Genomic DNA, 23,276 nt, shown 5'->3' with positions numbered 1-23,276 from the left:
AAAGTCCTCCACTATGCCAACCTAAAGTATTTTTAAATTTTTAGTCTCACGTGTTAAATACAAAAAATAAGGCTTCGAATCAATCAATTTTGCTGAACGGGTAATCATAATTTTATTCAAATTAAAGGTTTAATTTTTTTTTTATGTTAATTTTGATGTCACTCATTATTATGTTTAGTATCATATATTAATCATATGTTATTAAGATATTAACATAATCTTGTTACTCCTTTTGAATCACAGACCATATTGTAAAAAAAATATTAGAATAATCAAACATTATTTTAATACAACTATATTAAAATTACAATATTCTACAATTGGGGGGTTCTACTTTGGATTAAAATTATGAATCTATGAAGAATTTTTTTGTATGGGTTATCTTAGAGAAAAAGAAAAAGAAACCCTTTTTCTTTTCTTCCTAAAATTGCCATAATTCATCCATACTGGGCACGTAACCGGTAAAATCGGTGTGTGTCCAATTAGTTTCAGCCATGTGGCAGTGGGCAACCGGGTAACCAGAATCCCCCGTCACTGCCGTCGTAGCCCAGTTCATCATCTCTCCTTTGCCATGCTCCTCGTCCCAATAATCATTCACAAACGACCCGTAATTCTCGTAATTTTGAAAACCAGAAGAAGAAGAAGAGGAAGAATTACACGAACTCCCCATCAAATCTCCACCGATTTGCAGAGGCGTCGCCGTCGCCGGAGCTTCAAAACCATACGAACTCTGGGAGACCATCTCTGCTTGAGAAGTACCCGGCAACTCCGACGGTGGCGGCGGCGGCGGCTGCGGCGGCAACGGCGAGGATTGGTTGATTTTTTGAATTAATCTTGGCATCCAATAGTAGCGAATAATCTGCTGAAATGCGTCACTGTCGGTATCCATATTAAGATGTCTAGCTTGCTTTTGAACTCGGGTTCTCCAATAGTTTTTAATTTCATTGTCAGTTCTTCCCGGCAAATGCTGCGCAATCTTCGACCACCTTAAATAAAATCAATCACAAATTTAAGTAAAATTGGAATGAAGATTGTTAGACGAACACGATTCTTCACAGTGGTATGATATTGGAGCATAAGCTCTTATGACTTTGCTTTGTGTTTTTTCAAAATGTCTCATATCAATGGAGTTAGTATTATGATGAAGAAGAATTTACCTGTTGCCCCATTTAGAATGGAGATCGAGAATCAAGAGCTGTTCGTGGGGCGACAAGTTGCCCCTCTTGACATCTGGCTTGAGATAATTGAGCCACCGGAGTCGGCAACTCTTCCCTGTCCTTCTTAGCCCTGAAAATGGTTACATAAGTGTCAAGATTTGAGGTATAAATAAATAAAAGAAATAGAAGGGGCAAAATAGGTAGTTACCGGAGCGTTTGGCGAGGAGATTCCAGCGGCCTTCGCTGTGAATAGAAATGGAAGTGATGAGGAGGTTGTCTTCTTCGACAGTCCAAGGGCCCCTCCGGAGCTCCTCCTCCTCATTGTTATTGTTATTATTCTCATCTTCAATTTCACTGCAGCTGCTCATGCTTTTTGGAATGCAATAATTTGTTCTCTCTCTCTCTCTCTCTCTCTCTCTCTCTCTCTCTCCACTTTTGAAGCACCCAAACGTGTATATATATATACACATATATATATATATACATATACTCTTCAAGGGAGAGAGAATGTTCACACTGGCTTCTACCCACCCAACCAAACTCCATATTTTCTCTTAAATTTGCACATTCAATTATGGGTTTAATTTCTAAATTTTAATCCATAAAAAACATGTTCTGATCTGGTTTTTATATAAAAAAAATTGTTTGTTTATTCATTGCTAAAAACATCTGGCTTCAAAGTTTTTCGAATTAAATAGCTGAAAAGAAAAAATACGCTATCATATCTTTATGATTACTCTCATTCGAATAGATCTTGGTTTGTTCATGTACTCATCTTTACTCAGCTTTATAACTAAAATATTTAAATTAATTTTTTAAATATAGACAATAAGTTCATAAAATTATTGGATTTTGCGGTTAATGATGCTATTTTGACAATAAATACGTGAAATTAGATAAAACATAGACAATAAATAGACAATATCATTATATGTATATAAAAAGACATAATTTTGCGACATAAATTTGATTATTTGGATTACTAAAAGATATTATAAGGCTTAAAGTAAACAAATATTTTAATTTATTAAAGTTGATTCTGATACTTTATATATCAATATTCCATAAATCTTTTTAAAGCTCAAGGAATTGTTCCATATTGGTAAACAATCTTATGTGATATCAAGATTGATGACATTCCATACAATGTTAGTATCCATTTAAAATAATTATTTATATATTCTATTCCTTTTTCTAGAACTTGGATTTTCTAATGCCATTAAGAATCCACTCATTATATATAACCATTAATCCATATATTACTTTTCAAACCAAGTCTTAGATTTAATAGTAGAAACGACTAGTTTTCCATTTTTTTTTTCTTTTTATACAAAATTCAAATTGTTTCCGTTCACATTATGTCAAATATATTTTTTAATATTCATAAATTTTAAACATTAACCACCATAAATAAAATAAAATATCTAACTATTCCCCTAAAAATTTAAACTTTTTTCATTTTTAATTATATTTTTTTACCTCGAAATAAATATACGTTAATTATTGCGGAACTATTTAAATTAAAATAATTATTTAGAGAGATTAATGATTATATGAAGAAGGCATATATTTTGGTGCTTGAAAAATTGGAGTGAAGTACTCAAAAGTATGACATATTGGACTGATTCCTGAAAGGAAAAAGACATTTAATCTCTTTGAAAACGAAATGATGTTCAAAATTTTCCACGGACCATTTTTCTTTGTTTTGTTTGGCTATGAAACGTGCTTGACTGAACAAGATATCGTTAACTATGAACCGATAGCTTTAGAACCACGACTTTAAACTACTGTTCTAATTAATGTTTGCTTCTGGGTGGCGGCATTTTCAGCTTCCATGGAATTCCACAACATACCCTTTAATCCTCTTAGGGAAGTTTCCAAAACATTAACCATAAGCAATGACATCTTTATTTACCTGAGTCAGTAAAGGAATGCATCTCCATTAGTATGAGGCCTTTTGGGAAAGTCGCTATGTTTAAAGTGGACAACGTCGTACCATTGTAGAGATTTGTGATTCCTAACACTATCTCTAATGGGCACATTGGAGCGTGTGTTTTTTCAAAGAATTTGGTGCCCAAGGCAAGAAAAGGAAGGGGTTGAAAAGTTTTTTATGGGATTTGTTATTGCAGCTAAGTTTGACTTTCAGCTTTGCCCAGTTGTAAAAAAGAGGGAATGGCTGCAAATTAATGCCTTTGTTATCCCATAGCAACTTTGTGTGCAAACCACCAGCTTTCAAATGGGATACCATCTCAAATTCAAATTCCTTTCCCCTTCTCTCAGTTTTGTTCTTCAATTCTTCCTATCAGATTTGGGTTGAAATTGACATATGGTATTGTCATGTCACTGTTAAATTTAAAAATCTGAACTTTTCTTATCGTTATTTTAGTCTACCGACTATTCAAAGCTTAGTAGATGAGACGCTAATTACTATTCAAATATCAATAGGTATAAATCTTAAAATTAGTTCTTATGGTTAGTTTTGAATTTAAATTTTTTTCTCTGCTACGACTTTCACGAAACGAAAACGGGTGGCATCGTTGTATACTCGACATTTGTTACCCTTGTTTATGTCTTGGAGTACTGTTATGATCGATTTGTCACCTAATCTACTTAAACAACCTAAAAGTTTGGTCCATATCGTTTGGAGAATGAGCCTATACATAGGCATGACTTAGTTAACCATTCTTGCAATTTAGATCAGATTTGAACGGTCACCTCTGAAAGCATGATTCTTGCCTCCCTTCTTGGAGTCCATCCAATTTTTGGGTGATCCATTGTTCTCACGTTCAAGTGTGTGATTGCCGTTTAGGTCGGTGTGAGACTTATGCTCATTGCAGTCACTTGTGCCCCGAGATCTAATAATTATGACTCAAAACACAAAACGATCCTTATGACCAAGACGTGGACATTCCCCATGTTGCGATTTTCTCTGCCTAATATCAGTCCTGATTTGCTAAAATTTTCACAGTAAAAGGAAGAAGAAGATGCAGATCAGTGACACCATGTATGAAGAAACTCATAATACACTCATTGTTAGGCTCTAATCAACCACAACGATTCTGAACTCGAAAGAAAAACAGCTTCACGACGTCGTCAATGAACTCGATCGGTATATACAAACTGGAATCAGAAGGATATTCCACATGAAAAAAGAGGTAGAGATTGGTCAAGACAATGAGAAGAAAAGGCATTAAAGATAAAATTAACTACTGAGAAAGAAAAATTAGGAAGCTTGATCAGCGGCGGCCAACATGAATTAAATAAAACGCATAATTAACTTCAACATCATGGCTTAGTGTTTGACAAATGAGATCAGAAGCCCATTGGAGCCTTCTGGTTTTGGTTGGCAGATCAGAAATAAATATGTTTGACCATATTATACTCCTGAAGCACAGGCAGCAGCCTTGCCCTTAGCCTTACCCTTAGCCTTACCCTCCAAATCTTCCTATAAAATATGGTTTCTTACTGATAGCAATAACTGACCTACCCCTTCTACTAAATTTATGATATGGTCACATTTTTACTTTACACTACCTATAGAAAATGACATGTCCAGTCTAAAGCGCACAACTTCTCCATCTAGATGGGTTTAACGTGTTATCTCTAGATTTGTCACGCATCATGTTCACGATATTCGAATCAAGATTTGGAATCTAGATTCGGAACTTGATGACTCTATGCAACATGATCATCATACTTGTAACAGCTCAAGTCTACTACTAGCAAATATTGTTCACTTTGACTCGTTACGTATTGCCTTAGTGTTTTGTTCCCATCTCCAATCGATGTGGGATCCGTATTGCTGTCAGCTTCACGGTTCTTAAAACGTGTCTGCTAGGAAGAGGTTTCCACACCCTCATAAGCAATGCTTTGTTCCCTCTCCAATGGATCTCCCAATACTTACTTGTCTTGAACTGATTCTATGAGTGACAGCTATACTTTCAAACCAATACGGGTCATTTTAGAGTAGGCATGTATAAATCCTATTACAAAAGTGGAGTTCAGCTAAAAAGAGGCCCTTTTTGAGAGCCAACCCAAACCACAAATGAGTTGAAGCTTCCATAGGCCCACAACCAGAGAAGGGCCTAAGGACCGTACCCGAGAGCATCTTCGGCTCGCACGCGGTTAGTGAAAGGTTTTCACATTCTTATAAAAAAAATGTTTCATTTATCTCTTCAATTGATGTGGAATTTTACATTTTTCAAGCCATTAATTTTCTCGTGAATTTTGACTCTCGTTTAAAAAGGATTCATATTTTTTTAATATTACTTTTGATATTTTATAAACGTCAAAGGCTTGTTTCTATTAGAACTATGTATCTAATAGATAAGCTTAGAATTTTGTACTTTAGTTGCTATTAACACTTAGGTATGACAATGAATCAAGCTATAACTTTCTAATGAAGATGTTGATACTTCTCCCACTTTATTAAATGAAACCACATACCTTAAAAGCTTCAAACTTTATGGGAAGAAAATGATAATCTAACAGAAAACATGTTGTTGGTCAATTAGGAGATCAGATACATTAACATTTCCAAATGTTTCATTTTGGTAATCATCAATGTCGGCCAGGTTCATTTCACATTTGCACAAAACAAAGCATATTAGGAGGGAAGTGCACTACAATATAGTGATTTATACCCTTTCGAAAAGGATGGCTCACCTTATAAATAGTACACTTTCCTATCAATTTCTCTTTAGCATGTATGAAAAGTTGACCTTTATGGTGGTCATGTTCTAAAGGGATCGCACCGATAAGCTCTTTCGGCTTTTCCTTTCAAACTTCTCTTCAAGGTTTTTAAAACGCGTCTGCTATGGAGAGGTCTCCACACCCTTGTATAAAATATGTTTGATGTGGGATCTCACAATTCACCCCTTCAGGGCCCAGCATCCTCACTGACACTCGTTCCCTTCTCCAATCGATGTGGGACTCCTCTACCCCACTTCGAGGCCCAGCATCCTTGCTGGAACATTGCCTCGTGTCCACCCCTCAGGGTTCAGCCTCTTCATTGGCACATCGCCCCCATGTCTAGCTCTAATACCATTTCTAACGTCGAAATCCACCGCTTGCAGATATTGTCCTCTTTAGGCTTTCTCTTTCGAGATTGCCTTCAAAGGTTTTAAAACGCGTCTGCTAAGAAGTAGTTTCCAGTTTCCACACCCTTATATAAAATGCTTCATTCTCCTCTCTGACCGACGTGAGATCTCACACTAGATTTCTGTTCAAATGTCGATATTCTCACTTCCATTTCACTTTGCTGTAATGAAGTTATTTGAGGCTGCAATTTGCTATTCTCAAAACAAGGGCTTGTGTGGATAAGTTAAAGGAATATTGAGAGCAAAGAGCCAAAAGCTTATCATTATTGGATATGCCTTATGAAATATGGGGTCCATTTTTGGAGGGCCAATGAGACCAGACCCTTAATTTTCATTGTTTTATTACAAAAGCTTAAAATTGAGAATGAGAGAGACTCAATCATACACTAATCCCACACTATAAATAACAGCTTTAGAGCTTCATTATCCAAAAACACAGTTGGGCTTTGGAAGGTTTGGTTTCAAAGATTCCATGGCTGAGTTCACGGCAAACTTCCAGAGCTTAAAGCCTTCACCTTTTCCTCTAATGGACATGGATCCCAACCAAATTCCAAGTCTGAATTTTCTTGACAACATTCCTGTTCTGTTCAACGACAGTTTCTTTGGCAATCAAGTTGCTGTTCCTCCCAGATTCCCGGAAATTTGGGGAGAAAATTTCTGTCAAGCAAATCAGATCACTGCACCTGTTTTTGAGCCTACAAATCCATCTGGAAATGACCTCCATGGAAGCAAGAAAAGAAGGCTTCAAAATGAGGCATCTGAAAGCAGCTCTGGCAACTCAACCCCTCAGACTAAAAATGTATTCAACTCATCCAAAAACCCCTTCTTTTGGCTATATTATTGTCAATCTACAAAACTCTCATTGGGGTGTTCTCATTTTCATGTCTGCAGAACTCTGGAAAAGGAAAGCGGTCGAAAAAGGGCGACGAAAACGACGGAGAGAAACCGAGGGAAGTGGTTCATGTTAGAGCCAAAAGAGGTCAAGCAACAGACAGTCACAGTATAGCAGAAAGGGTAAATTTGCATAAACTTCATGGTCTTTTTCTTGTTCTTTTTCTTTTTGAAATGATACAAACATTGTTCTCCTCAAACAGATAAGAAGAGGAAAAATCAATGAAAGATTGAGATGTTTGCAAGACATTGTCCCTGGATGCTACAAGGTAATGAAAATTGAAGACAACCTTAAATGAAAACAAACACAAGTTTCTTATAACTTCTCTTATGGCATTGTCTTGTACAGACAATGGGAATGGCAGTGATGTTGGATGAGATAATCAATTATGTGCAATCTTTGCAGAATCAAGTTGAGGTAAAGCTGAAAGCAAAACATTTGGAGTTTGAAAAAAAAAAAAAAAAACATAAACAATGTCTTTAATGATCTTGTTTTTCTTTCTTTTGTTCTGTTTTTTTGCAGTTTCTTTCTATGAAACTCACAGCTGCAAGCTCCTATTATGACTTCAACTCAGACTCAGATACTGCAGATAGATTGAAGGTAGATTATAGTCTAAATTACTAAAAAAACGATGAAATTCCACTACGGTTGGAGTGGGGGACAAAACATTTTTTATAAGGGTTTGGAAACTTCTCCCTAGTAAATGCGTTTTAAAACCGTGAGGCTGAGGACGATACATAACGGACTAAAGCGGACAATATCCGTTAGCGGTGGGCTTGGGATATTATAAATGGTATTAGAACCAGACACCGAGCAGTGTACCAGCGAGGACGTTGAGCCTCCAAGGGAGTGGATTGTGAGATCCCACATCAGTTGGAGAGGGGAACGAAATATTCCTTATAAGGGTGTGGAAACCTCTCTTTAGTAGACGCATTTTAAGACCGTGAGGCTGTAACAGGTCAAAACGGACAATATCTATTAGCGGTAGGCTTGAGCTGTTATAAAAACCGTGTCAGCCAGCCATATTCTTTCAAAAGTTGCTGCATTACTCTCGACCTTCTCTAAACGTTCTAAATGATTTCTAGTCCAAGAATCGTTAGAATTCTCAAAAGCTAACCAAACAGCATGATGCTTTAAACTAGTCTTGGCATTGAATAACAGTTTGAATGTGATTAAATTGTGCAGGGAAAGGAAATGAGAGAAGGAAATGGAGGAGTATTGGTTGCATCAACTGAAGATGGTCCCTTTGCCATGAGCTTTGGTTCTTATTCCACAGCAATATGAACAAGCTTAGCTTACAACTTAGCTCCTATATTAATTATTAGTTCCCTTAAGCCAATACTAAACATTGATTTATCCTTGTAATCAACCCCTCTATCATACATCTCACAAATTCCATGGATCTAAATGTAATGGGTTAGTTTTTTGGATCATCAACTCAAAATTTTAATACCTAAAACATTATTTTATTTTCAATCTTACTGTCATTTTCATTACTGAATCCAATAATGGGTTTTGGGTCCGACAGGGCTTTAATTCTTAGTTCCCACATCTTCCAAATTGATTGGACCTGAATAAGATCCTCTGAGTCTTCATATAACAACATGGTTGTTCATGAGTAGCTCTTTCTTCCTTCTTAATCAATTTCTTGCCTAAATTTGATTCACGACTCTCCACAATGGTACGATATTGTCCATTTTGAGCATAAGCTCTCATGGCTTTACTTTGAGATTCTCCAAAACGCTTCATACTAATGAAGATAGTATTTCTCACTTATAAACTCATGATCTCCTTCTCAATAATCTTCAACAAAAATAAAATATACTCGAAAACAGTATGTATGTTTGTATGATGTCCTGCTCACTTTGGAATAAGTTTAAAGGGGAAAATACAAAGGGTTAAAGGACGAAATAGCAAAAAAAACCAAATGTGTGGGTAAAAGTATGAAAATGACAAAATTGAGTGACAAAAATGGAATAAGACATTAGAAGCAAAGTGGGTTGAAGAAAAAATGGGGATTGCGAACGACAAGTCGATTGTGGAAATCCAGTTTGGACAAAAAGCTAAGCCCTTTGGGATACCACATGTCGACAAAAAATAAAATATTATTCATACTTCCAATTTCATAAAGTAAATGATTGTATTATATTAATATAGAAGAGATTTTTTTTTCTCCAGAAATTTCATTGTATGGTTAAAGGGATGGATGCATTGTATCCAATAATAATTGAAGACAGAAACTCCATGTGGTGAAGGAAAAAGTTCATACCCAAACCATTATAATTATATTTTCAACTTATCTTATTGGTCTCTATGTTTCAATTCATTCAAAAAATGTAAATATAATATTATTAATTAACGTCCGGGCCTCCAATGGGTAGGGTTGAATTAAATCAGGTTAACACATTTTTTTTATATCCAATCAATTATTCGAGTTATAAATTTTTTCTGCCTACTCTAATTTAATTATGTACTCAACTCAATCTAACCATCATTTTTAGATTGAATTAATTTGAATTCTTCAAATTTTTTTGTTTTAAATTCAACTAAAATATTAATTTATAAAATATCTATTTATTTTTTCAAACATAGAATATGAAAAGAATTTAATTATCTTGAAATGAATATGAATATATTTATTAAAATTAAAATTTTGATATCCATATTTTAATCTTGGTTAGACCTAAGGTCATAATGGAATATTGCATGATTTTTTTTTAATTTTTTTTTCATAATCATACAGTGTGAGATCCCATATCAATGAGAGAGAGAAACGAGTGTCAACGAATACGCTGAGTCCAAAAAAAGAGATGGGTTGTGAGATCCCACATTAGTTAGATAGGAGAATAAAACATTTTTTATAAGATTGTGGAAACCTGATGTTTTTTAAAAACATTTGATGAATAGTATAAAAGAGAACAATCTTGAGTAGTGATGGACTTGGACTGTTACACATAGATTAAAAACAAGTGGAAATAATGATTAAAAGGTCTAATTCTTGATTGATGGTGTATGTCTCTCTGACGAACAGAACTACACTCTTACCTAAACATGATAAAATTAAACTATCCTTTCGAGTATAAATTCAACTATTTATTATTAATATCTAAGAAAAACAGAGTATGATCTGTAAGCAAACATGCATGAAAAAGGGTTGATGAATGTCTTCCCCACTAAATCTTTCTTCCCTTCTCTTTTTAACTTGGTGTTTTTGGAGTATGCATGAACAAGGAGATAAAGTTCATGCATCCATACCCACACCAAAATCCGACATCACCCATCAACTTTTTCCTTCTTCATTTTGGTTGGTGGCTTGTCATAATCCAATTCAATTTTACTTTATAATCTTGCTTCCCAAATTATATTTTATTTATTCAAATTGAATTTTGTTCGAGTTTTTGATGTTAGGAAAATTATAAAATTAAACAACTTAATTATATATTAATTAAAAAGTTTGTTAAACAAATTATTTTCTACGAGAGAATATAGTATAAGATAATTTTTATTGTTATTCGTCACTGACATTAATTAAGCTATTGTGAGAGACCCATAACGAAATAAGGCAATGATTGGAATGAGTTGTCATTGTTGGTGTGATATTAACTTAAAATCACATCCAATAGAGACATGTTTTCGTATGTCAACACCCCTAACCAATTTATCTAGAAAAAAGCTTTGTTTAATGTCTAAAATTACGGTCTTATCCACTAACTATAAACTATGTTAAGAAGAAAACAATAATAAATTTATAATAGGACGAATATACTTAACTGTGTAACGAAAAGGAGTACGTAAGTATCTCAACCATATAAAAGATTAATAGGGAGACAAGGCGGGTGACGTGGAGCCACGACTCTTCCTTAAAAACCCTCTTGAATTGATTCCAGTGATTCAATAGCTTGAAAACTAAGATGTCTTTCCTACGTGCTAAAGCATTTTTTTTGTCTTGATGTGATTCTCTCGGAGAAAGAGTGAACCCTTGACCTAGTTTGATTTGATTGAGATTTAATATGTATAAAAAATTTAAAATAAAATAATAGATTTTCATATGCAGTAATATATGTGTTGATTGTGTTTTGAACAATAATACATGTGTTAATTATTAAGAATTAAATATGTTATTAGATACATATAAAGAATCAAATGATAAAGTTTAGTGAAATATTTTATTTTATTTTGATGATTCCATTCAACCAACATTGATTTTTTTTTTTCTTACTTTTAAAAAAAAAATCGTTTTATTTTTTATTTTTTTAAAGGATCCTAATTTATAAGTGGTGTTATTAGTTTTAATAATAATAAAAGGACTAAATTAATAAAAATATCATTAAAAAATTTTAATTTACATTTTGTCTAAAAAAATACCTCTATTAAAGTTTCAATTATAAACTCTTTAAAAAAAATAATAAAAAAATCTTATCATGAAATTCGTTAATACTGGTTTCAAAAATACCCACCAATTTTTAATTTTTTTTTATTAATACTCTTAATTATTATAAAAAAAAAAAAAAAAAAAAAAAAAAAACTCCAAAAATACCTTTAAATCTTTTTAAAAATTTTTAAAACAACTTTAAACTCTGATTTAAAAAATAAATATACACTTACAACAGTACGACATTTTAAAAAAATATCCATTAACTTTAAAAAAATAACTATAAAAAAAAAATTGGAGATAATTTTTTAGATATGAATGGACGATTTTCCGTTCAAATATTGACACTAAAATTTTCTTTTAAAATTTTAAAAAAATTGGAGGTATTTACTTAAACCCTTTAAAGTTTAAAGATATTTTTAAAACAACAACTCAGTGTGAGAATATTTTTAACGATTTCTATAATGTGAGAATATTTTTTTGATTTTTTTTTAAATGTAAATATATTATGATTTTTAAAAAAAATTTAAGAGTATTATTGCACACTATCTTTATTAATTCAGCTAACGATATCTATTCCTTTTATTATTTTTAATAAAAAAAAATTAATAACAAGCCTAAGGGTACGTACAAGCCTTCCGCTAATGTGGTTAAACAGGCTAAATTTCAAGCCCACGTAGCGTGTTAATTGGGCCACAGTCTTTGACAGAAAACAGGCCCATTTGTAAACCCAACCTTATCATAAAACAAATTAAAATTTTGACATTTTATTTGAATATAAATATTTTATGCGCCAATCATAAAACAAATTAAAAAATTAGCATGTAATAATAATAATATTTTAAAGAACCGTTGTATCATCATTTTTTTTTTGAAGGGTGAGAGTGTAATTTTTCATTGCTTCTATCCTATTCATTCTCACCTTACATACTTTAATAGATGACGGAAATGTTCAAGCATTGAATATTGATTCAATGGATAGTCTTCCTTCATCTATTATAATATTATTATTCTTTTTAATACATGTGCCAAAAAATAAATAATATTGCATCCAAGTTGACATATTCTTATTTTTGTTATAAACAAAAAAATTTATATTGAATAATTTTATGATTATAATTTCTTATTTCATATTATGTGATCTTTTGGACGAAAAAAAAAATACAGTTATATTTATTTTCAAATATTGATGGTTCATTTTATAAGAAAAGAAGATAAATAATAATTTTAATTTATGTTAAAAAAAAACTAGAGCCTACGTGGAATTTACAGTCAACTGCAAAACGTTATTGAACTAAAATGGAGATTAAAAAAAAAAAAAAAAAAAAAAGAGCTTTTATTTTGTCGCCATTTGATATGGTCAATGATGAAGCTTGAATCAAGAAATACCAAACTTAGCCAAATGATTTATCCAACCAAATTAGACGCATTGGACATTTAATTAAATAAGAAGTCAACCAATCGTGAGCTCCATTAGGGAACATTAAATTATTAAAATGACCTTAACTTCCCATCCCTCCTTCCTGTGAACGAGTCAAGTCTCTCCTCCTCCTACTCCTCCGTCGTCTTTTCCGCCGCCGCCGCTGCCTCCACACTGATCGGGGAAGCGTTGGTTGAAGGCGACGGTGAGGATGGGTATGGAAAAAAAAGATACTTAATTACGGTAGTAAATACTTTTTAAACATATTTATTAAAATTACCCATTTTAAAATTTGATCTGTTCGGGTCAGGAAATCGGTGAGCGTACGCGCGGGAAAACGCGTGGGGCCAACTATATTGACATCCTTGTGGGTCAACTTACCAACTGCCTGCTGGTTGGTTTTTTTTTTTTTTTTCTAAAAATTAAAACTTCCAAGAGCTCGACACAAAAATCTGTCGTTGTCACAGTCACGAACTGGATTGACATGTCCTTTCTTCTTCGTCTTCTTGGCTTCCTATTCGAAATTTCCCCATTAGCTTCCCCCACGGGTTCACCCTTTTCAGTTCACATTTTAATTATGAGACCCACTTGATTTTACTTTGTTTTCCTCAAATTCTCGGATTTTGACTTTTCTAAAACTGTGATCTTTCAACTTTTTTCTTGATGCTCTGCAACGGCGGACTTAGAGGAGGTTAGAATTTTTGTGGGAATCGTTCCAAATGAGCAGAGTGGGTGGCCCAAGTGGGCGAAAGAGGGGTTTGTTCAACGGCGAAGGGGCCATGGAGTTCTTCCGCCATTTAATGAGGGAGAAGCCTTTTCTTCCATTTCTGATACCTTTGGTTCTTATTGCTTGGAGTATTGAGAGATGGGTCTTCTCTCTCTCCAATTGGGTTCCTTTGGCTGTTGCTGTGTGGGCCACTTTACAGGTTTGTTTATCTCTTATTTCAACGCTGTTTTTTTGCCACAATTGGAATGTATTTGATTGAATTCTTGAATTTCCTGTTTCTGCCCATATAATGTTCGATGTTTGTTCTTCCGTTCAAAACCTGTGTTTGAGACTTGGAGTTGAGTCAATGCTCAAATATGTCTGCCCATTCATAATCAGAAGACACAAGTTACAATGTAGCAGAAGAAGCTAATTCTACCATTGCAAATATAGCAGCAATTTGATTGAATAAGTCATTGAACTATCTAATTCTTTGTCAAACTTGAAGAATTTACATTGATGTAACACGTTAGTGATTAGACTCTTCAATCATTCTCCCATGTTTTTTTTTTATATTCAATAAAGATTAGTGGTGAAATCTCACATCGGTTGTGTAGGAGAACGAAACATTTTTTATAAGGGTATGGAAACCTCTTCCTAACCATCGTGTTTAAAAACCTTGAGGAGAGGACAATATCTGCTAGTGGTGAGCTTGGGTTGTTACAGACGGTATTAAAGCTAGACACCGGGCGATGTGCCAGCGAGGAGGATGAGCCCCGAAGGGGAGTGGACACAAGGCGGTGTGCCAACAAGGACACTGGCTCCGGAAGGGGGTGGATTGTAAGATCCCACATCGGTTGGGGAGGAGAACGAAACATTCTTTATAAGGGTGTGGAAATCTCTCCCTAACAGACGCGTTTTAAAAACTTTGAGAGGAAGCTCGAAGGGGAAAGTCGAAAGAGGACAATATCTGCTAATGGGCCTGGGGCGTTACATTAGTAACATAATCATGGTGTCGAGTAGATTCATTAATTATTGAAAACTATGGAAAATGTCAGCTATATCTATGAAGTTTTTTTGGTTGATTGATATTCCCAAACGGTGATAAAGCCATCAGCATAGGCCCTTGGTTGATATCCCCATCACTTGGCTCAACATTGTCATGTGGGGGAGATGTTGTCTGGAAAATGGTGTTATGATTATGTCATTGTGTTTGAGCAACGTTAAAGATTCAACGCAATATCATCTTTCTCCTGCAGTATGGGAGTTATGAACGCCAAGTAATTGTTGATGATTTGAACACAAAATGGAGGCGACTTGTAACAAACACTTCGGTACATCTTTGCTCTTTTTTGCTTTCCTCCTCGATGACTGCTTGAGATTTTGAATGTGGTAGCCTAATTTCTTTCCTCCTTTATTCATCACTTAAACAGCCTGAAACACCTCTGGAACCCTGTGCATGGTTGAATAAGCTGTTGATGGAAGTATGGCCAAATTATTTTAATCCAAAACTTTCCTCAAAGTTTTCATCCGCAGTAAATGTGAGTACCCTACTTGTTCTACACATAAAAATTTGAGTATTGACATCATTTGACTTACTTAAAAGTTTCTCTATGCAGAAACGGTTGAAGGACCGAAAGTCGAGGCTTATTGTGAGTACACCTACTTTGGCCATTCCATCTTTTAGATGTTACATACAAAAACATACCCAAATTGCTCAATTTCGTGTAGGAAAACATGGAACTGCTGGAGTTTTCTCTAGGCTCGTGCCCTCCTAGCTTGGGTCTTGGTGGGGTTCGATGGTTAACTTGTGGTGGTGAGGTTGGACTCTCTTTGTTTTTCCATTATGTATAATCATATTTCTAGTTTGGTTGTAGTTTTCTGTGATTAAGACTTGAAATCTGAACATAGTTTTGTGATCGAGTTTTGACAGAGAATCATGCATTTGAATTTCGATTGGGACACAAATGAAATGAGCATTTTGTTGCAAGCCAAACTGGCCAAGCCACTTATGGGAACTGCACGGATTGTCATAAATAGTCTACATATAAAGGGTGATGTACGTATAGTTTCTTTCCCTCTTCCCTCAACTGTGTTCGTTTTAATTTTTCAGCATAAGTAGCACACAAGATCAATTCACCCCCTTCGGGGCTCAGCCTCCTTGCTGACACATCACCCGGTGTCTGGCTCTGATACCATTTGTAACGAACCAAGCCCACCGCCAATAGATATTGTCCTTTTTGGGTTTTCCCTTTGAGTCTTCTCCTCAAGGTTTTTAAAATACGTCTGTTAGGAAGAAGTTTTCACACCCTTATAAAGATTGCTTCGTTCTCCTCCCCAGCCGATGTGGGATCTCACAGATGACATGTGCATTCCGTTTGATTTATTGTTCACGAGTTTTTCCTATGACTTTAGGATGTCTTGGGAGTTTCAGTTGCCACTCCACCATATAAAATCCACAGTCACTCAAAAGTTAGCAATGTCTTAAAATTTCATCTGTTATTTGGATTACCTTTACAGCTTGTGTTGATGCCTATTTTGGATGGGAAGGCAGTTTTATTTTCGTTTGTGACAACTCCTGATGTAAGAATAGGAATTGCTTTTGGAAGTGGTGGAAGCCAATCATTGCCTGCAACAGAGCTCCCTGGTGTTTCCTCCTGGCTGGTATAGTCCTACATCTATCACTGCTACTCCATTTGAGTATCTCAACAATCTGTCCTCTCTTATGCAGGTCAAAATTTTTACAGATACTATGGTTAGGACAATGGTTGAACCACGCAGGCGCTGTTTCTCTTTGCCCCCCGTTGATCTCAGGAAGAAGGCTGTTGGTGGTATCATATATGTGACTGTCATTTCTGCCAGAAAACTGTATCGAAGTAGCTTGAAAGGAAGTCCAACAAGAAGACAACAAAGCCACTCTTCTAATGGCTCATTCGGAGAGCATCTTAATGATAAAGATCTGCAGACATTTGTTGAGGTTGAACTTGAAAAGCTTAGTAGAAAAACAGATGCAAGATCAGGTTCAGACCCTCAGTGGAATGCCACATTCAATATGATCTTACACGAAGATACAGGAACTCTACGGTTTCATCTTTATGAGTATAATCCAAGCCATGTGAAGCATGATTATCTTGCAAGTTGTGAGGTTAAGGTATAAATTACTCAATAATCATACAAACTCGTTTAAGTTATATGTTCTTCGTCATGCTGTGAGATCCCATATCGGTTGGAGAGGGGAACGTAGCATTCCTTATAAGGGTGTAGAAACCTCCCCTAGCATACGTGTTTTAAAAATCTTGAGAGGAAGCCCGAAAGGAAAAAGTCCAAAGGGGACAATATTTGCTAGCGGTGGACTCGAACTGTTACAAATGGTATCTGAGCCAGTCACCAGGCGGTGTGCCCGTGATTAGCTAATTCAAAGTTTGTTCTCTATGAGCAGATGAAATATGCTGCAGACGATTCCACAACATTTTGGGCAATAGGACCAGACTCTAGTGTGATAGCCAGGCATGCTGAGTTTTGTGGAAAAGAAGTTGAAATGGATATTCCATTTGAAGGGGCCTTTTGTGGAGAGGTAAAATCTTTATAGTTTGCTAAGCTGCAGCAGCTGATTCTGTCGTGCTGACATACTATGTAATCCATGTCGTTGCAGCTGTCAGTGAGGCTTGTTTTAAAGGAATGGATGTACTCAGATGGTTCACATAGTTCGAACAGGTACCATGTTAGTCCACAACAATCTCTCTACGGGGCGTCGAGTTTTGTTTCGAGCACGGGAAGAAAGATCAACATCACAGTTGTGGAAGGAAAGGATCTTCCAACAAAAGACAAGAATGGAAAGTGTGATCCATATGTCAAATTGCAGTATGGAAAGGTAGTTTTCTTTCCTTCTAATCTCTCAAATATTTTAAGAGTAATGATGATGCTAACCCTTTGATGATTGTTGTTTATAATTTCAGTCTCTCCAGCGCACAAGAACTGCTCACTCCTTCAATCCATTATGGAATCAGAAGTTTGAATTTGATGAGATCGGTGGTGGTGAGTATCTAAAGTTGAAATGCCTTACTGAAGACATCTTTGGCAATGATAACACTGGGAGTGCAAGGGTTAATCTGGAAGGATTAGTAGAAGGGTCAGTTAGAGATGTATGGATTCCTCTTGAAAAGGTGAATTCTGGAGAATTAAGGCTTCAAATAGAAGCTATCAGAGTGGATGACAATGAAGGATCAAGGGTATGTTTAACAAGCTCATATCTGAATCATATGATACTTCATATCTGAATCATTCCTCCATGTCCCCAGGGATCAAGCTTGGCTCCAACAAATGGTTGGATCGAACTCGTTCTAGTTGAAGCAAGAGACCTTGTTGCTGCTGATCTCAGAGGGACGAGTGATCCTTACGTGAGGGTCCAATATGGGAAGTTGAAGAAAAGAACCAAGGTATCTTTCAAGTTCTAATTTCATCATCAGCCATAAGGTTCTTTTTGAAATTGTTTTAATTATGAATTTTGTTGCAGGTTATGTACAAAACTCTAAGGCCCCAGTGGAATCAGATTCTGGAGTTTCCAGACAATGGCAGCGCTCTGCTGTTACATGTGAAAGACCACAATGCTCTGCTCCCAACGTCAAGCATAGGTGATTGTGTTGTGGAGTATCAAGGGCTGCCTCCAAACCAGATGTTTGACAAATGGATACCACTTCAGGGGGTTAAAAAGGGAGAGATACATATCCAAATCACCAAGAGAGTTCCAGAACTTGATAAGAGATCTAGTTTGGACTCAAAAACCAGTCTGGATTCTGAAATTTCCTTGAACAAAGCTCATCGGATTTCCAGTCAGGTCAGTTGTAAAGAACTTCAAACGTGTTTACGATCCAACTTTTTGTCATGATAGCTTCAAATCTCTTCTTCTTGCAGATGAAACAAATGATGAACAAGTTACAAAGTTTCATTGAAGATAGCAATCTTGAAGGACTTGCGACGGGCATGAGTGAGCTGGAAAGTCTAGAGGATCTGCAAGAGGAGTATATGGCACAGCTTGAAACTGAACAGATGCTTCTAATAAACAAGATCAAGGAACTTGGTCAGGAGTTTCTCAACTCATCCCCTTCCTCAAGTAGAAGATCATTTGGATAATAATCGGATCCATCAGACTTCTCGACCTTACCAGTTTGCTGTACAAATCATGACTCGGCATATGCATTTGGAGATTCTGATACAAGTGTACATGTTATTTAGATTGAGTCCATACATTTTCGTATAGGAATTCTTATTTATTCTGAACAATTGGGCAGAATTCGCTTCATTTGTTAGAGTTTTAATCTTCCAGCGGTAACTGTTAAGCTAACAGCCCACAGAAAGAAAAAGAATAAGAAAAAAGAAAAAAAATGTATGTTGACAATTTAACAATATAGTTCTAAGCATTACAAATTCTTCTCAAATCAAAGTTTCTACATTTTAGTTTGATTTATAAAGTTTGTCTACACTCCGGAAAAAGTTGAAATTGTAATACATCAAATCTGCATAAGTCAAAAAAATACAATAGTAACAAGACTTCCCCTAGCAGCCTAAAAACCATTTTGAGTTAACAAAGGGGGAGGGGAGAAAATCAAGAGAATCCTGCCCGAAGAACATTGTTCATTGCCGCAGTATCTTCTGTAGCTGAAGCACTTGATTCCTTTGCTCTGGAGGCAGGAGATTAATTTGTTCTGGTGTGAGACTCATGACTTGTTGAAGTAACATCTTCTCCATCTCCTGACTCAACTGAACCAAAATCGGGTGAAAAGGGAGGGGAGAGACAAAGGTCAATAACAAAATGAAAAAGAAGAACTTGTCGAAAAAAGAAAGTAATTAGAAAAACTTGTCGTTCAAAACAGAAAAAAGAAAGTAATTAGAAAAGTACCGGTGGTGCAGCACGAGGCTGATTGCCAGGGGCCATCTGACCAAGGACTGATGGTATTGGTGGTGGTCCGGCGAGTTGCTGTGGATGTGTAGGATTTTCTGGAGGGCCAGGCATCCAAGGCCCTCTGTCAGCAGGCTTTGAACTTCCAACTTGATTCATGAATTCTGTACCTAATTTAGAACCTCCAGCCTGAGAGAAATATGCACCAAACGAGACATTAAACAGCTAATACTGTGGTTATTTGACATTGTTTGTAATGGCTTAAATAATTTGGTCTACAAGTAGATGGCATTCTCAAGACCAGTTTGCATACGCAAACCCTGTTGAAAACTTTTGAATAATTAAACAACAAATGCCACTCATACTAAACTTTTGAAGTGTTTGTCCTCCGTAATATCCAAAATGCAGAATACTTACTCGCCTAACACGTACCAAATCCACAAATGGAAACTCAATAGAGAACCGTGCAAGATCAAAGAATATCAAACCCCTTCCTCTTTCTCATTAGATAGGACCTAACAAGACTATCTATGACATCCAAAAGATTAGAAGAGAACAAACATTATGACTGCTACAATAGTTTTCTTTCAGGTAACCCAAGTTCCACCATCTAATGTCTTAAAGGGGTTACGCCAAAAATTAAACGCATAACTGTGTCTACACATGACAAATGCAAACATGAACAATTTCTACCAAGAACTTACAATTTTTCTGGTAAGAAGCCGAACTTTCATGATGAATACAAGGGTGAACAAAAAAGAAGCCCTCGAAAAACAAGCACTAATTATAAAAATGATTCTAATCTAAAAGAACCAGACTGATATCATAGTTACACAAGGGTATAGTGAACTAGTTATGCCGAAAATTAAAAGCATAACTGTGTCTATATCAGACAAATGCAAACACGAACAATTTCTACCAAAAACCTATAACTTTTTTTTGGAAGGAAACCAAACTTTCACGAAAAATACAAAGGTGAACAAAAAAGAAGTCCTAAAAAACACACATTAACTATAAAAATGACTCTAGTCCAAAAGAACACGACCAATATCATAATTACATAATGTTCTAGTGAACTAAGTCTAAATGGAACAATTAAACCTCACCAACTCCTAAACCTATTCTCTAGAATTCTCCATATCCCTAAAAATCCTACCATTACACTCCAACCAATTACCCGACAAAATGGCAAAGAAGCTTGCTTGCCACACCACTATACCCTTCTCGCTAAAAGGGGAGTGCAAAACCACCTCCCCCAAACCTATTCCAAGCCCCAATAACCCCAAAAGAACTCCACCACCAAACTGCCATTCCCACAGCAAATTCCACATGTATGGCTTACTAAATGAATAATATTATAAATGTTGAAAACAATAAATATTCCATAGATAGACATATTTACTATACAATATTTTCCAGGATAAACACATTGTAATCAAGTAAAAAAGAAAAAAGAAAAAAAAGTACCTGATACATTGATTGAGGGGGTGGCTGACTAGGGAGTGCCGACTGTCCTGGGGGAAATGAGTTTCCCATGCCAGGAGGGAGTTTGGTACCTGACTAGAACATTTAAAAAATAGATTAGAGAGGTTGAGAAATCATTTTCACTTGGAGATTTGTGTACTGTAAATCCAAAAGAGAATTTTAGCTTGAAAACTAAAACTCCGACTTACATGAAATATGGGCTGAGAAACATGCTGTGGGATGCCAGGAGGTTGGTAATTCATATTGTGGCCCATTTGAGGGGGGTAGTGCTGATGGAAATTTGGACCCGTAGGTGCTCTGGAATGTGAGGGCAATGGTGCCGGTGGAGGCAGGTGGGGAATCTCAGCTGTTTGTAATGGCTGCTGCAGCTGGATGGAAGCAGTTGAAATCTGGGGTTGATGAAGTAGAGGTGGCTGAGCAGCAGAGGGAAGAATTGGAGGTACATTTGGAATTTGAGAGGGTTGTGGCGCAGAATTGGGATTTGCCTGGGGCATATCAAATCCCTTGGGATGCTGTGGTGTCTGTAGGGGAATCAGAGGTGCTGACCGGGGCTGAATGTTAGTGGTAGGAAGAGTAGTTGATGAGACGGGCATTGATGGTTGGTTCTGATATTGTTTTCTAGGAGGGGCCAAAGGTGGTGTACTTGTCTGTTCTTGCAAATTTATTTGAGCAGCTGATGTTTGAGTAGGCTGAATATTTGATTGTTGAGTTGTGTGAGTTGATGGTTGAGAATGCTGTGAGGCAGAAGGATGAACGCTTGGAATCTAAACAGAAGAATAACTTAGATGTATACCTATAAGCTGATTGAAAATGCAGAAAAAAGAAAAAGAAAAATAGTAGAATAACAATGGCACGCTACCTGAGGCGGTCGTACCATTCCAAGCATGATCTGCGCCTGGTAGATAAAACAGTAGAATCAATAATACTTTCAGTAATCAAAAGAGGAATTAAAGGTAAAACCTCTAAATGTGCTGATTAACAAGTAAAAAGGGTCCAGACTATTAACCACATAACTCAGTGTACCCTAGAGCATAAATTAATATTATAAATAACATTTGCAGTCACGCCTAGTTGTTAAAAATGATTCTGAACAAACAAATGCCTACACAATCTAGTGCTCAAACTTGACGCTTGTAGTAGGCCATACAAACATTTGACAGTCAATGCTGTCTCCAAGGGGGTAATAAGAAGAAAACTCGTGCTCCAGACTACTTTCGTCGTCTTCAAGAATACACGTCCTTGAATGCAATTGGGAAAGATAGAGAGATGCTAAAAAACTTGCTTGATTTCACCCAGAATAGATAAATCCATTCCTTCAAGAATATGACCCACCAACAGGTTTACTTCAAAAGATATTAAAATTAATCCTCGCAAGAGATTATACAAGTGTGCACATTACTAAAACACATTCAATTTCCTCGAAGCACTAGCGATTATTCAAAATCCGGTTCACGTACAGCCCTATTTGTTAAAACTTGGCCAAGAGAAGATTAACTGGCTAGCTCTAAATGGTAAATGAAATGAACTTTTCTCAAGACACGAAAAACCTAAAAATTGAAACCTGGAAAAGAGCTTTGGTCAATAGCGGGTTTTGGATAAGGATTTGTTTCGCCTGCTGCTGGTTCTGTTCGATCAGTGTCTGCATAATAATAAACAGTGCAGTAATCATTCCTCCGATATCCGGACATTGCTCAGAGACAAAGATCGAACTCAGAAAGCGGACGAAGAGGGGGGACAGACCAATATAGATTCCGACAGCGAGAGAAAAGATAAGTACCTTCATTTGAGACATGATTTCATATAGTTGGTTCTTCGACATTCCCGCGATGCTCTCCGGCAGACCGGTGCCGGTAACTTGCTTTCCAGCCATGTTCTACGTTCCAACGCCAATTGGGACTGAGATTGTTCCTTCGCAATTTCTCGCCAACAGCGCAGCGAAACTTGGTTCGTATGTAGTTAATGGGCGTTTCTCTGAAGACCCAGCGTAGCGTTTGCTCGTCTGGAAGTTTAGAGATTCCCTCAGGCTCGGGCGACAGAAAATTGCAGAAATTTTCTATTATGTTCTTTTCGTTGAAAAAAGAAAAACATTCGGCCCAAAATATTGGGCTTTTGGAGGATTTTCATGGCCCAATTAATTGGGCTTCTTGAGGAACAATAATGGGCCGAGTTTAAATCTTAACTAATGTTCATTTCATAAAAATAAAACATTCGGCCCAATACATTGGGCTTTCTGACAACAAAAATGGGCT

At 36.1% G+C, this 23,276-nt stretch overlaps 4 protein-coding genes across 5 annotated transcripts; 2 read left to right on the top strand and 2 right to left on the bottom strand.

The window, feature by feature from the left end:
- Nucleotides 1-269: 269 nt before the first annotated feature.
- LOC111783452 (uncharacterized) lies at nucleotides 270-1,698 on the bottom strand. The gene is made up of 3 exons (XM_023664381.2): nucleotides 1,366-1,698; nucleotides 1,158-1,287; nucleotides 270-986 (listed from the first exon to the last, which is right to left on the bottom strand). The coding sequence occupies exons 1-3, from the start codon at nucleotides 1,625-1,627 to the stop codon at nucleotides 422-424; spliced, it is 957 nt and encodes a 318-aa protein (XP_023520149.2). The 5' UTR covers nucleotides 1,628-1,698; the 3' UTR covers nucleotides 270-421.
- Nucleotides 1,699-6,668: 4,970 nt separating this feature from the next.
- Nucleotides 6,669-8,624, top strand: LOC111783317 (transcription factor BEE 3). The gene is made up of 6 exons (XM_023664238.2): nucleotides 6,669-7,055; nucleotides 7,148-7,270; nucleotides 7,351-7,416; nucleotides 7,497-7,565; nucleotides 7,671-7,748; nucleotides 8,334-8,624. Exons 1-6 carry the CDS (start codon nucleotides 6,729-6,731, stop codon nucleotides 8,430-8,432), a joined length of 762 nt encoding a protein of 253 aa, XP_023520006.1. The 5' UTR covers nucleotides 6,669-6,728; the 3' UTR covers nucleotides 8,433-8,624.
- Nucleotides 8,625-13,394: 4,770 nt separating this feature from the next.
- LOC111783293 (uncharacterized) lies at nucleotides 13,395-19,049 on the top strand. Its single transcript, XM_023664215.2, has 14 exons — nucleotides 13,395-13,866; nucleotides 14,906-14,980; nucleotides 15,080-15,187; nucleotides 15,266-15,298; nucleotides 15,378-15,467; nucleotides 15,580-15,705; nucleotides 16,167-16,310; nucleotides 16,378-16,797; nucleotides 17,086-17,220; nucleotides 17,299-17,517; nucleotides 17,603-17,875; nucleotides 17,945-18,082; nucleotides 18,160-18,480; nucleotides 18,558-19,049. The coding sequence occupies exons 1-14, from the start codon at nucleotides 13,660-13,662 to the stop codon at nucleotides 18,774-18,776; spliced, it is 2,508 nt and encodes an 835-aa protein (XP_023519983.1). The 5' UTR covers nucleotides 13,395-13,659; the 3' UTR covers nucleotides 18,777-19,049.
- Nucleotides 19,035-23,067, bottom strand: ESP1 (hydroxyproline-rich glycoprotein family protein). 2 transcript variants are annotated; one of them, XM_023664216.2, is made up of 7 exons: nucleotides 22,805-23,067; nucleotides 22,589-22,666; nucleotides 21,887-21,922; nucleotides 21,216-21,791; nucleotides 21,010-21,102; nucleotides 19,543-19,731; nucleotides 19,035-19,403 (listed from the first exon to the last, which is right to left on the bottom strand). In XM_023664216.2, exons 1-7 carry the CDS (start codon nucleotides 22,895-22,897, stop codon nucleotides 19,278-19,280), a joined length of 1,191 nt encoding a protein of 396 aa, XP_023519984.1. In that variant the 5' UTR covers nucleotides 22,898-23,067; the 3' UTR covers nucleotides 19,035-19,277. The 2 variants fall into 2 exon arrangements, with proteins under 2 accessions (XP_023519984.1, XP_086976797.1); XM_087120671.1 differs by lacking the exon at nucleotides 22,589-22,666.
- Between the last annotated feature and the right edge of the window lie 209 nt (nucleotides 23,068-23,276).

This window comes from Cucurbita pepo, chromosome 20 (assembly GCF_057944985.1).
Source record: "Cucurbita pepo subsp. pepo isolate OVF chromosome 20, ASM5794498v1, whole genome shotgun sequence".
Taxonomy (NCBI): domain Eukaryota; kingdom Viridiplantae; phylum Streptophyta; class Magnoliopsida; order Cucurbitales; family Cucurbitaceae; genus Cucurbita; species Cucurbita pepo.
The sequence above is the reverse complement of the archived record's forward strand: the minus strand, read 5'-3'. Positions and strand labels throughout refer to the sequence as shown.

What these genes read in the sequence shown, in the direction of transcription:
- LOC111783293 (XM_023664215.2), top strand. Translation starts at nt 13,660, where the DNA reads ATGAGCAGAGTGGGTGGCCCAAGTGGGCGAAAGAGGGGTTTGTTCAAC. An exon ending in TTGCAAGTTGTGAGGTTAAG is followed by an intron (nt 16,798 to 17,085) that starts GTATAAATTACT and finishes CTCTATGAGCAG; the next exon opens with ATGAAATATGCTGCAGACGA. An exon ending in TCAAATTGCAGTATGGAAAG is followed by an intron (nt 17,518 to 17,602) that starts GTAGTTTTCTTT and finishes TTATAATTTCAG; the next exon opens with TCTCTCCAGCGCACAAGAAC.
- ESP1 (XM_023664216.2), bottom strand. Translation starts at nt 22,897, where the DNA reads ATGGCTGGAAAGCAAGTTACCGGCACCGGTCTGCCGGAGAGCATCGCG. An exon ending in AAATCATGTCTCAAATGAAG is followed by an intron (nt 22,667 to 22,804) that starts GTACTTATCTTT and finishes ATTATTATGCAG; the next exon opens with ACACTGATCGAACAGAACCA. An exon ending in TTTCTCAGCCCATATTTCAT is followed by an intron (nt 21,103 to 21,215) that starts GTAAGTCGGAGT and finishes TAAATGTTCTAG; the next exon opens with TCAGGTACCAAACTCCCTCC.
- LOC111783317 (XM_023664238.2), top strand. Translation starts at nt 6,729, where the DNA reads ATGGCTGAGTTCACGGCAAACTTCCAGAGCTTAAAGCCTTCACCTTTT. An exon ending in CAACCCCTCAGACTAAAAAT is followed by an intron (nt 7,056 to 7,147) that starts GTATTCAACTCA and finishes TCATGTCTGCAG; the next exon opens with AACTCTGGAAAAGGAAAGCG. An exon ending in GTCACAGTATAGCAGAAAGG is followed by an intron (nt 7,271 to 7,350) that starts GTAAATTTGCAT and finishes CTCCTCAAACAG; the next exon opens with ATAAGAAGAGGAAAAATCAA.
- LOC111783452 (XM_023664381.2), bottom strand. Translation starts at nt 1,627, where the DNA reads ATGTGTATATATATATACACGTTTGGGTGCTTCAAAAGTGGAGAGAGA. An exon ending in TCTCCTCGCCAAACGCTCCG is followed by an intron (nt 1,288 to 1,365) that starts GTAACTACCTAT and finishes AACCATTTTCAG; the next exon opens with GGCTAAGAAGGACAGGGAAG. An exon ending in CATTCTAAATGGGGCAACAG is followed by an intron (nt 987 to 1,157) that starts GTAAATTCTTCT and finishes ATTTTATTTAAG; the next exon opens with GTGGTCGAAGATTGCGCAGC.